A 14,120-nucleotide genomic window follows, 5' to 3' on the forward strand; every position below is an offset into this window, starting at 1 on the left:
ATATTACTTTGAATTTTAAAAATAATAAAATAACATAATTTTATTTTTATGAACACATACTTATTAAAATTCGAATCTAGAAGTTGGGTTTAAAAAAAAAATTATGAAAAGATTGGGGGTGGGCAATATTCCAAAGTCAGAAAGTCCAAATTAAACAAGGGAGGTTAAATTCAACAAGGCCGCAAAGACCAACAAGATTCCAACATCAAGATGAAAGATTAAAAGGGTTGGGATTTGGGAAGGGCATTTGATGAAGCTTTAGCTCACAGTGAAGACAACATAAACAATATAATTGTTTATCGAAAATATTTTTGGTCAAATACGCGCGTGATATGATCATTGATCATGGCACATGAAAATAGGTGATATGACCAGATTGCGGTAACTAAAATGGTAAGTTATTTTCCCTATGCGGTTAAAATAAATTGTTAATTAAAAAAATAATTCAGTATTTCGTAAATTATGTCGTTGTGAATTTGAAAAGTAAAGTATATCCATTCGATAAATTTTGTTATGATAGTGTTTTTTCAATGTATATAATAATCAAAGTAGATATAAATTTAAATTGTCTTTTATATATATATCAGGGTTTATTGAAAAATATGATATAATTATCATTTTGTTAAAATATTTAGTTTATAATAAAAACTTCAAAAGGTTAACGGCTTTTCTAATAAACTACTTGTAAAATGCAACTCCTATCTAGCACCTACTTTTTAAAATTGTTATCAAAGTAGTGAAAATTATAAAACAAGCCACTTTTAAAATATTTACCAAGCACTATTATTGTCAAAACTTATAAAATAATTTATTTATAACATCTCTAACTGTAATCCCAAATAGGGTTTGCAACGTGAATAACTTGAACTTAGAAGGCGCCTGTGCTATTCAAGTAAAATCTATGCAAATTCAATAAGAACCTCAACAAGCGAAAATACATATCCGCTTCAAGTACCATTTACAATTTACAATAAGTTTATCACTTTTTTCTAAGGATTGCTGATCGTACAATTTTTATAAAGACTTTGGAACCAATTCCTCCCTGTGGCACAATGCCATCAATTCTTTTCTCTTAATCTAACGGAATGGACTTGTCAAAATCTATTGAGTAAAAGGCAGTTGGGTTTAGATTTGAAGTGGAGTTCTTTATTTAGAGTGCTTTGTTTGGAAATTTGCAAGTTCGTTAGTGAATATCAAGCTTGCTTGGCATTGTTAAAGTCTTGGAAACATGATGGGTGACCTTCAAGTAGTTGGAAGAGTTAAAAAGCTCGACAAGGAAAATTACAATACGTGGGCAACGTTGATGGGGTCCTGCTTACAAGGTCAAGACTTCTGGGAGATTGTTTGTGGTAACGATATGAGACCACCAACTGAGGATGCCGCTTTAAAGAAGTGGAGCATTATAGCTGGAAGGCCATGTTCGCCATCAAGACTACAATTGAAGAAGAAATGTTGCAACACATAAAAAATGTTAAAATACCTAAGAAAACTCTACAATGAATTTTTCAAAGAAGAATAACATATGGCTACAACTTCTAAAAAATGAGCTACTATCAATTTCACAATGAAACATGACGATTGACGAGTACTTAAACAAGTTAAAATCCCTATGCTGTGAAATTTATGGGTTAGATTCTGTTGCTACAATTTCTAAATCTAGAATAAAGAGAATTACTGTCAATAGTTTGAGGCTTGAGCTTAAGAGCTTTGTTACAGCTATCTAAGGTTGTCCAACTCAACCAACCATTGAGAAATTTGAAAACTTGCTTGCTGATCAAGGAGTAATTGTCTAATTGACAATCAATTGAGTGGGGCCTTAGTAAAGGATGATGAGTAAGCATTTTTTATTGATAAAAAGAGACATCGATTCAGACAACATAGCGATGGAGTAATGTAGGAAGCATATTAGATAAAATAAATTAGAATTTATTAGGAATTATAATATTTGGGTATTTAGTATTTTATTAGAATTTATCTTATTTTTTAAACTTATTCGATCATGTTTGGAATTCTAATCTAATTAGGATTTTAGATTATTTCTCTTATTTAAGAAGGATTAAGATTAAGTTGGCTACTTAGTATATATAGGCTTGCTACTGATAGTTCATTATAACATACATAAGTTTCTCATTAATAATATTTAATATTTCTTAATTGAGATACTTTCTCCTTCGTGAGAGCCTTCTTTCTTGAATTTTCAAGAACATACATTAAAACGAAATTTAGTATCGCTTTTGCGATGCGTCAAATGGTATCAGAGTCTTTCTTTGTATTAGGCAGAGCTTTCCTGACTATCAACCATTCGCAATACACAAATCCTCCCTCCATCATCCATTACTTTCATTAAAAAAAAAAAGAAAAAGTCAGAAAAATATCAAAACCCGAAGCCATCTCACGTCCACCGTCTACGGCTGCTGCCTCTGTCATTCTTCACCTTTTTCACGCTTTAATAAAATTTAACATAATTCTCACTATTTTGTATATTATTAAGGACCATTGAATGATTAATCATGAAGTGTATATTATTTTTAACACCAATTTAGCACAACCTATACCATGAAATTATGGATTATGTTACAGTGAATACTTTTACATGGTAGGAATATAAATTTAAGTTTTACAAGCCTATTTTCATTTAATTTTCCAATGTCACTTTGTTGATTTCATAAAGTTGAAATTAACATATATTCTTAATTAGTTATAGTTTATGAATCATGAAAGATTATTTTGTTAATATTCATTGATTGTGGTTACAAAATTTTATGCCACTAAAAGGCTGATTGCTTTTATGATGGTAATTAATATAATAAGTAAATATTACCTCCAATAATATTCATGGGAATGAATGGGAAAAATATTATCTATTTATTTTATATTCTCGTTATAAAAGCATGGTTTGAGATATTTTAACTTAAATTTTGACATAAAAAATGAGCCATTAATCTCTCACATTCTAATGGTTGATATTGAAAGTCAATGTAAAATTTTACGATGTTAAATCATCCACCATAGTAACTGAATTGCATGAAATCAATAATTTCAATTTTGTATTAAAAATTTAAGATAAAATAACTTAAAAGGAAAATGATACCTAAACTCCCTTTTGGCTATAATACCCTTCATAGGGAGTAACTAAAAAAAATTAACGTTAAAATATTTTTAATAAATACAAATATACTTTAAATAGTTTATTTTGTCTAATAGACTAAAAATAATGGAATATTTGTAATATGAATAAAATAATTTTTAAAATGTAAATTATAATATTATTTTAATAATATCTTTTTATTGATAATATTAAAATTATTTTATATAAATTTTTTAAAATAAATATTTGGGTTAAATAGATTTTACAACTAATAAAAAATATTTTAAATAAATATTTGGGTTAAATAGATTTTACAACTAATAAAAAATATCTCATGTATCAATAATATTAAAATTATTTTATATAAATTTAAAATAATTCGAATCTTTATATATTTATTTTAATATTCTGTTTATATCCATTATAAAATTTAATTTAATATAATTTAATACTGTACAGTATTAAATTATTTTTTGAAGATTAAAAATATTTTAATATACATATGTTTATTTTATTTTTTCCTTTCGGAAGCAAAAGCAAGTCCATGCCCGACAACTTGGGAGGAGAGGCTAAAGGCAAACTGGAACTTTTTTTTTTCTTGGTTTTCAAAGAAAGGAGTTACAGAGTTAGAGATAACTAGGATTCTGGGTGTCTTTTTTTCTAATTTAACTCTAAAAATATATATCCAAGCCATTGTCTAATTATATAGACACATACATTTTTCAATTCTAGTTATGGATGAAAATATTTCTCATTTGTTTCAGATTCATATAGTATTGTTAATAATGTATATTAAATAATTTATTACAATGCCTTCTATAATCATTATTGTTCAAGTACTAATGGTTTTACAATTAAATTCATACAACATTTAATTATGATATAAATTGCTATAAGACCTTATGGAATATCTTTATATAAAGTATTGTTGAAATAATATTACTAGCTAATTATATTTGTTACAATGCTATTATATTTCTACTACTAACTGCAAAATTGTAAAACTATAGATAGCACCTATCATTTTTAAGTTCAAAATATTTTTTATTTTTTTGGCGACTTAAAAATTATCTATTTAATTGACTAGACAAAAATAATTTAAAGTATGAAAAAGTACCACAACTTCTAAATGACTTGTTGCATAATTACTTACCTTTTAAACTTAAATTAAGGGTGATGATTCTCATATTTAACTCCTATTATTGACGGTAAGACTTTTATCCCGACTCTAAAGGATTTTTCTTTTATCAATATCTAGGTACCGTCTTCCCTTAAAACTCAAAAAAAAAAAAAAAACTAGATACCATCTTCATTCCTCAAACTACTAAAAGAAGAAAACAAATTTTATAAGAATTTTTGAGTATCCGTTTTATATTTGCTTAATTTTATAACTGATTGTTTATATCAATGGTAGGTCCTGCAAACTGTTTTCGGGTGAGAATTTCTTCTTTCTATTATATAATTTCTTTTCAAAGAATTTGTTATTTTGTTGCTTGTTTAATGGTAATTCGTCAATTTTTTTTCAATCACCCTAAGATTAAATAATTACTTTTAGGTTGAAAAAACAGAGTATCAATGACTCTTAGGTCTCAAAAGCAATAAGCTATCCGCATATTTTAATATTTAACACACAACATTAAATAATTAGTCATTGTGGTCCCGAGCCCCTTCAAGTATACCAAACAACTCGCGCTCATCGCATCTATGTACGGCATCTTTTCCAGAGTATTTACTTCGGTCCTTTACTTTCCTTAATTTTCACCTCATGAGAAATCAAATCTCAAAATTCAAAGCCTCGATTTGATGGGGCAAGAATGCAATTTTGATTCATGGAAGGCACATTCTGATTCTGTCCAACTTTTTTGACCCAAGCCAGGCATTTTCTGGTAATTTAACAGGGAAATAAGTAACAAGAACAGATACAATAAATAAATACAAAGAAAGTAAATGAAATGCGATCTGCAGAGAAAAATAAAATTTGTGCCCTTCATTCGAGTTGTCTAAATCTTTTAGGTTGTGGCTCCTCATCATCATTACAGCAGCCACTTCCACTAGCTTCAGCCGCCCCAACATATTCTTCAAGACTTCGCTTTAGAAAGCTTCGCTCAGACGACGTCGTTGATCCTGCATCATCCCGGCAGCAACTTCCACTGCCTTCTGCCCTGTCTAAGTCATCATTAAGGCTACGCGTAAAGGATGTTGATCCAGAACAATCGTGACCGAATTCGTTCAATCTCCAAACCGGACCAATTGTTTGGTTGAACTTATCCCCTTCATGCACATAGATTGGATGCAAACCACACCTCTTCAACTCCAATCCCGACGGCGAATCAAACTTCACTTTACTAATACGTTCCATATTATGGTAGTGTAGAGAAAGATGGTCTGACACAGCCTGACCGAATTGCTTTCTAAACGAAAATCCAAAACCTTGCTGGTCGGTAGGCCGGACATGCAGCTCGTGTACGGGATATGGAAAATTCCGATCATAATAAGGAAGTAAATATTTAGGGACATGAAAAACACAGCACATAGCATATCCCACAAGCTTACTATTCTTATACGTCTTTGGAGGCGGGCTTATTGTTATTGAAGAACCCTCATTATTCTGATACTCGAACCACTCTGGGATTTCACTTCCAGGAACAACAATGCAAAAACCTCTCATAGGGTCCTGAAACCCACCAAATATATATATATATATATATATTAGAAAGCCATACCAATGCATAATTTTTAGGCATGATTTTAGCAACAGGTGAGAGACAGTGTAAGAAACTGACATTAGTCTGTTCAATGTACTTGTCCGACAGTGACATATTCTGCAACCCCACGGGAAAAAAAAGTGAGTAAATAAATAAATAAAAAGACATAACATGTATTGCATCAGTTTTAGGCATAATGTAGCACAGGTGAGAGTGAGAGACTGACCTCAGAATTTTTAATGTACTCTTTCAGCAGTGAAAGCGCCAAATCATAGTTGCCAGCCAATTTCAAGCAATCCACACAATGAAGGTCTAAGTACGGGAGTTGATGCTCGTTTAAATTTAATACATCTGATAATGTCTCCAACGAAACACAACCGTCTAACGAAATCCAATGTATACTGGCTGGAAGTCGAGGCAGATTTTGAAGCATTTTGCATTCCTCTAATTCAATCCTCCAAAGACTAGAAAGACGGTTAATGCTTGCCGGCAGCGTAAAAAAATTGTTTCCACTCAGATACAACTGTTTTAATGAGCATAAATCGCCAATACTACTTGGGATTGCTCCTTCCCCTAGATCACAGTAAGTGATATCCAATTTCGTTAAACTACACGAACCTGATAGAGAAGAAGGCAAACTGAAATCCATCGGATCTGAAATCCTTCGTATCAAATTGATAGGAAAGCGCGGGAGTCGATGCTCGTTTAAATTTAATACATCTGATAATGTTTCCAACGAAACACAACCGTCTAACGAAATCGAATGTATACTGGCTGGAAGTCGAGGCAGATTTTGAAGCATTTTGCATTCCTCTAATTTAATCCATTGAAGATTAGAAAGACGGTAGATGCTTGCCGGCAGCGTAACAAAACTGTTTCCACTCAGATATAACACTTCTAATGAGCATAAGTCGCCAATACTACTTGGGATTGCTCCTTCCCCTAGATCACAGTCACTGATATCCAATTTCGTTAAACTACACAAACCTGACAGAGAAGACGGCAAACTCAAAGCCACCGGATCTGAACTCCATCCCATCAAATTGATAGGGAAGCGCAGAAACCATGATGCAGATGATGGTGATCCTTTGCACCCACGACAAGATAGTTCTCTAAGATTCTTCATAAGAAAAATTGACGATTGAGGTTGCCTTATAGCTGTACCACTTATATCAAGTTTTTCCAAACTTTCTACTTGCCCGAGCGTCTCAGGCACATTTTCAAGTTTGAAGCAGCCTGAGAGATTCAAAGTTTTGAGGGATTTCAAACCATTTATACTGCTAGGAATTCTCACGAGACTTCTGCAGTCATTCAAATTTAACAATTCAAGTCTGGTCAAAAGTTCTATTGATGATGGTACTTCTGCAATAGAAGTTCCATCTAAAAAGAGCTCCGTCAAATCTCCCATACTTCTCATTACAATGTCTGGAAATTTCTTGAATTTCGAGCAACCAGATAGAACCAGCGTTTTAAGAGATTCCATAAAAATCTTGCCTTGAAGAGTTGTAAGACTTGTACAACCTTTCAAATTCAACAAAATCAGCTTCTTGTGAAGCAGCAAAGACAGGTGAATTTCACGCAACCTTGTACATCCTTCAAGATCCAACTCCTCCAAATTTGAGACCTCTGTGAAGTCTGGTATCTTAATCAGGTTCTGTGAATGGCTGAGTTTCATGACTTTTAACATGTTTAAAGTCTGTTGAAAACAAAGATATTTCTTAATTCATATACAGCTACGACGATAAATTTGTTATCAACAGTTATTCACTGAATAAACATAGATAAGTGACATAAATATTGATCTTACTTTGATTCCTGTCCATAATTCTTCAATGCAGCTATAACACATATTAAATTCAACAGCTTTATCCAATTGCAAATTCGATGGCAAAGATTTCAAAGGATATCCATGCCAATCAAGTAACCGCAGCTTGCTTGAAAGGTATTCAAGGCCTTCAGGAAGTTGCACGTTACTGATTTTAAGCAATCTTAGGTTGGTCATCTGCGAAAATGCTTTAGCACTTGCATTTAAATTCACATTATCTTTGAGAAAGTAATAATCATCAACGATTATTCCCTCAACTACTTCACTTCCCTAAAAATTATAAACAAAGTCGTTCGTTAGAGATTTAAGTAGCAAAAAGGAAGTGAGCAGAGCTGGAAAATAAATAATATTTGATCCCCTTTATTACTTACAGTGTTTTGTGACAATACATGTGATGAAGAGTAGGAATCCATATTATACTAGGATTAGTTTCCTTATTAACTAAAGTTTAAGACTTTTAAATTCCTTTCTAATTTAGAATTTTGTTTCCCTTTCAATTTAGGATTTTGTTTTTCCTTCATGAATTAGGATAATTACTACTACTATAAATAGCTCCCTCTTGTAACCTTTGAAGGAGAGAATTTTGAGTTTAATAATATTTCAATTTTCAAATCTCTTTGTGAGTATTTGAACAGTTAATTCTTGGTATTCTACGGAATCAACGAGTCTTAACCCCTTAATTCACGGTATTCTTTTGAATCAACGTGAATTTAGTTGTTCTTTTGTTCCGGTATTCTCTAGAATCAACGGAATATTTTGAACATTAAACTTCCGCTGCATCAGTTTGGTATCAGAGCAAAACCTGGTATCACCAATCTAACTTCATCTACCACAAAACCTTTCCTTTTTCCCTTTTTGATTTTTTTCGTTTAGCTTAAAAAAAAAAACATAACTTTTTCAGACAAACCACCACCACCATCATACTTACCAACCCAAAATCTTTCAGATCCACCCATCCTTACTCGATTTCTAACCACTGTCATCGGAAATCTAAAACTTTTGCTTAATTACAGTTTTGGCCTAAAATTTTTATTTACTTTCAGTTTAGCCCCACTACCTTTTTAAACCCGAATTTAAAAAAAAATTCCTCCAAGAAAAGCTCGTGATGCTCAAGAAGATGTTTCGAAAGATGAATCCCTGGCTAGTATGACAGCCAGAATTGATATGTTAGCTGCACAAATGGCACGAATGGCAGAGTTACTTGACGAACGCCATTGTACTCCAGAACGTGAAGACAAATCAAGTGGAAGCTTTGCTAACCCATTCTCTGGGCGTCGCCCTAGAATTGAGTCTACTGATGACAGAAGATGGGAATCTGGGTTGAGAATTGACATTCCCGAATTTCAAGGAAGTGGTCGACCTGAAGAATTATTGGATTGGATTAACGCCATTGAGGAAGTTTTCGAATACAAAGAAGTTCCTGAAAATAAACTAGTTTCGCTTGCTGCAACTCGATTTCGTGGAAGAGCAGCAGCTTGGTGGCAACAAACTAAGCTCACAAGGATTAGGCAAGGCAAAAAGAAGATTGATTCTTGGGAAAAGTTCAAGAAGCACTTGCGTGGAGCATTCTTGCCTCATAATTACGCCAAACTGTTATACCAACAGCTACAGAATTTAAGGCAAGGTAATCGATCAGTGGATGATTACACTACAGAATTCCATTGGTTGGTGGCACGCAATGACTTGACAGAGACAGAAGAGCAACAGGTTTCCCGCTATATTGGAGGCCTACGATCTCAATTTCAAGACCAATTAAATTTACTTGACCCATACTCTGTTTCAAAGGCACACCAACAAGCCTTGCAGTTGGAGAAGCAATTTAGTCGACGTACTAATGACTCAAGCTTTCGGGGTGCTCGAAGTGTTGTTCGTGATAATTCAAACCCGACTTCCCAATTTCGTACTTTCACTCCTCCAAATCCTCCAAATAAAACTAGTCAGCCTAGTGAAATCGGTCAAAGCAGCAAAACCCAATCCTCGGGTTCGGGATTACGCTGTTTTAATTGCAGAGAAAATGGGCACCGAATGACAGAATGTAAAAAGGGAGGAAAATATGGTAAAGGCTTATTCGTAGGCACAGATGAAAGCGAAGACTATCAGGAGGAAGAAACTGAAGAGTTTGCTGTAGAACCAACTTTTGATAGTAGTGGTAGCGCTCAATCTGTTGAAGAACATGGTGATAGCGGACCAATGTTGATCGTGAACCGTGCATTCTTCACTCCTAAAGGTCAAGACAAAGACAAGTGGCTACGACAAAATATCTTTCAGACTACTTGCACAATTGGGGGTAAAGTATGTCGTATGGTCATAGACTCCGGCAGTTGCGAGAATGTCATTTCAGAAGAAGCCATAACAAAGCTAAATTTAAAGACAGAACCTCATCAAACTCCATACAAGCTCACATGGCTGAAGAAGGGGAATCAAGTGACAGTATCGAAATGTTGTTTAGTTTCCTTATCCATTGGTTCAATTTATAAAGACAAAATTTGGTGTGATGTTGTGGCTATGGATGCTTGTCATCTATTACTGGGTAGACCTTGGCAATATGATCGAAACGTAGTGCATGATGGGAAGAGAAACACCTACAGCTTTATGTTTAACAACACCAAGATCGCTCTCCTACCTAACAAGGAGTTTACTCTCCAGCAAGACTTGGGTAATTATTTGTTAAGCAAGAAGCAATTTATAGATGTTGTAGCAGAGACAAAGAGAATCTACATTTTATTGGGAAAAGAGAGTAACGGTAATTCAAAGATTCCTGAAGCTGTGACACCTATTCTGGCGGAATTTCAAGATTTGTTCCCCAAGGAGCTACCACAGGCTTTACCACCTCTTCGGGATATACAACACCAAATTGATTTGGTACCAGGTTCTACACTACCAAATCGACCTCATTATCGTATGAGTCCTACAGAACATGAGGAATTAAGGCGCCAAGTAGAAGAGTTACTAGAAAAGGGATTTATCCGTGAAAGTCTTAGTCCCTGTGCAGTCCCTGCTTTATTGACTCCAAAGAAAGATGGTTCTTGGAGGATGTGCGTGGACAGTCGAGCTATCAATAAAATTACAGTTCGATATCATTTTCCAATCCCTCGATTAGATGACTTGTTAGATCAACTCAGTGGAGCAACAATTTTTACCAAACTTGATTTGAAAAGTGGCTACCATCAAATTCGAATACGACCTGGAGATGAATGGAAAACAGCTTTTAAAATTCGCGAAGGGTTATACGAGTGGTTGGTAATGCCGTTTGGCTTATCCAATGCTCCGAGTACTTTTATGCGAGTCATGAATCAAGTTCTTCGCCCTTTCATTGGAAAGTTTGTGGTTGTTTACTTCGATGATATACTTATATATAGCACCAGCCACGAGTTACATCTACAACATTTGAGAGAAGTGCTTTCAGCCTTAAGAGCAGCAAGTTTATACATAGCAGTAAACAAGTGTATTTTCTTAACAGAGAAAGTATTATTTTTGGGATATGTGGTGTCGAAAGATGGTATATCTATTGACCAATCAAAAGTGGATGCTATTCGAGATTGGCCTCCGCCAACTACTTTATCCGCCACCAGAAGTTTCCATGGATTGGCCTCTTTTTACAGGCGATTCATTCCTCATTTCAGTACTATTATGGCACCAATCACGGATTGCATGAAAGGAGGAAAATTCTCTTGGACAGAGGCAGCTACTAAGGCATTCGAGATTATCAAAGAAAAGTTGATTACTGCCCCAGTACTTGCTCTACCAGATTTTTCGCTCACTTTTGAGGTACGTTGTGATGCTTCTAAGGTCGGCATTGGAGCAAAGGCACACTATAGCACTTACGACGTGGAATTTTACGCAGTAGTCCAAGCGTTAAAACATTGGCGACATTATCTAATTCATAAAGACTTTGTTTTATACACTGACCATGCCGCGTTAAAATACCTCAATAGTCAAGACAAATTCTCTCACAGACATGCCACGTGGACAGCATTCCTTCAACAATTTACTTTTGTGGTGAAGCATACCTCTGGTGAATCCAACCGGGTAGCAGATGCACTTAGTCGACGAACTTCTTTTTTGACATAGATGCATAATCAAGTTCTCGGATTTGACACATTTCGAGAGTTATATGCTTCTGATCCTTATTTTGCTCCTATACTAGAAGACGTTGTTGCAGGGTTTCGCTCAGATTATCATTTACATGACAAATTCCTTTTCAAGAGTAATCAGTTGTGTGTTCCTGACTCAAGTTTGAGATTGAAAATCATTGCAGAGTTACATAATGAAGGGCACATGGGTCGTGAAAAAACTCTGGCTCTAATAGCCAACACTTATTTTTGGCCTACTATGAGGCGTGAAATCTATCACTATGTCGAGACTTGTCGCATTTGTCAAGTTTCCAAGGGCGCAGCAACTAATGCTGGGTTATATATGCCGCTACCGATTCCAACACAACCTTGGGCTGACATTAGCATGGATTTTGTTTTAGGATTACCCCGCACTCAAAGGGGTATGGATTCAATATTTGTTGTTGTTGATCGATTCTCGAAAATGGCTCACTTCATTGCTTGCAAGAAGACTACAGACGCTTTGACTGTTGCTCGCCTATTCTTCAAGGAAGTCTATAGATTGTATGGTTTACCAAGTTCTATAGTATCTGACCGGGATACACGATTTCTTAGCCATTTTTGGAAGACATTATGGAAATTAACTAACACTCGCCTGAATTTTAGTAGTGCTTACCACCCACAAACAGATGGTCAAACTGAAGTTGTCAACCGCTCTTTAGGAAACCATCTACGTAGTCTAGTTGGCGATAACTTGAAGATGTGGGATCAAAAGTTATATCAAGTCGAGTTTACTTATAACCATGCAGTTAAGCGTAGTACTGGTTTAAGCCCTTTTCAGGTAAATTACGGATATAATCCACGAGCTCCCATTGACTTGGCTCCAGTTCCAAATTTAGTTCGCAAAAGCGGTAAAGCAGAAGACTTTATTGAGCAGCTTCAGAAGATTCATGAAACTACGCAAGAGTCTTTGAAGTAGATGACCGAAGGTTATAAAATTATGGCAGACAAAAAACGTCGAGCTTTGGAATTTCAAGTGGGAGATTTTGTTTGGGTTATCCTAACTAAAGATAGATTCTCAGTTGGTGAGTACAACAAACTTTCTGCCAGGAAAATCGGCCCTTTGGAGATTATAGAGAAGATAAATCCTAATGCCTACAGATTAAAGCTTCCTAGTCATATCCGCACTGCAGATGTATTTAATGTTAAGCATCTTATTCCTTACAGAGGTGATCATGATGAAGATGTTGCTGACAATCCGAATTCGCGGGCGAATTCTCTCTACCCTGGGGGGAATGATGAAGAGTAGGAATCTATATTATACTAGGATTAGTTTCCTTATTAACTAAAGTTTAAGACTTTTAAATTCCTTTCTAATTTAGAATTTTGTTTCCCTTTCAATTTAGGATTTTGTTTTTCCTTCATGAATTAGGATAATTACTACTACTATAAATAGCTCCCTCTTGTAACCTTTGAAGGAGAGAATTTTGAGTTTAATAATATTTCAATTTTCAAATCTCTTTGTGAGTATTTGAACAGTTAATTCTTGGTATTCTACGGAATCAACGAGTCTTAACCCCTTAATTCACGGTATTCTTTTGAATCAACGTGAATTTAGTTGTTCTTTTGTTCCGGTATTCTCTAGAATCAACGGAATATTTTGAACATTAAACTTCCGCTGCATCAACATGGCATATGTCTGCTTCCTCCCACAATCTGCTGCGTTTGCCTGGCTCCTCAAGGGATATTCTCCTAACAATTTGTCGACCCATTTCTTGTAACAAATCATGCGTCCACAGTCTGTTGTCACCATCTACTGTTAATAAAGATTTTTCAATAAGAACAACAATTCCTGGGTCAAAATCACAGCTTTTGAGAATTTTCGATACATAATCTCTCTTTTGACCTTTAAAGAAACACACAACATCAAGAAATATTTTCTGCTCTACTTCTTTCAGCCCATCAAAACTTATTTGGAGTATACTTAGAATCTCATATTCAGGATCTTTTTTTATCCTTTCCAGGGCACTTGTCCACTCATGCACAGGTCTACCAAACAAAAATGAACCCAAAACCTTGAGAGCTAATGGAAGACCACTAGCATACCTTACAACGCTTTTAGCTAGCTCCACGTATTCTTCCAAAGGCTTATGGGTATCAAAGGCTTTCAAACAAAGGAGTCGAAATGCCTCATCATTAGTTAGTGCCTCAAGCTTATAAACTTTCTTGACTCGATGCAACTTTAACAAATGTTCATTCCTCGTTGTTATTATGATCCTGCTACCTGGACCAAACCAATCAGGCTCTCCAACTAATCTTCGTAGGTGATCAGGATGAGTCGCATCATCGATTACGACAAGAACCTTTTTACGTCGCAGCCTAACTCGTAGCATGTTAATACCATCGTAGACATTCCGTACGTTGTTATCTGCAAGCTTCAGTAAATCAGA

At 34.8% G+C, this 14,120-nt stretch overlaps 2 protein-coding genes across 8 annotated transcripts in view; both read right to left on the reverse strand.

The window, feature by feature from the left end:
* Nucleotides 1–14,120, reverse strand: part of LOC102614733 (TMV resistance protein N-like) — a 109,445-nt gene that overhangs the window by 84,632 nt on the left and 10,693 nt on the right. The window lies entirely within an intron of this gene.
* The window catches only part of LOC112496823 (disease resistance protein Roq1-like), a 97,709-nt gene continuing 88,264 nt past the window's right edge, over nucleotides 4,676–14,120 (reverse strand). For both annotated transcript variants that reach the window (XM_052437022.1, XM_052437021.1), the window contains one exon: nucleotides 4,676–5,391. In XM_052437022.1, coding sequence (XP_052292982.1) covers nucleotides 5,076–5,391 — 316 coding nt within the window. In that variant the 3' untranslated portion in view covers nucleotides 4,676–5,075. The remainder of the gene's footprint in view (nucleotides 5,392–14,120) is intronic.

The sequence above is a fragment of the Citrus sinensis genome, chromosome 3 (genome assembly GCF_022201045.2).
Source record: "Citrus sinensis cultivar Valencia sweet orange chromosome 3, DVS_A1.0, whole genome shotgun sequence".
Taxonomy (NCBI): Eukaryota; Viridiplantae; Streptophyta; class Magnoliopsida; order Sapindales; family Rutaceae; genus Citrus; species Citrus sinensis.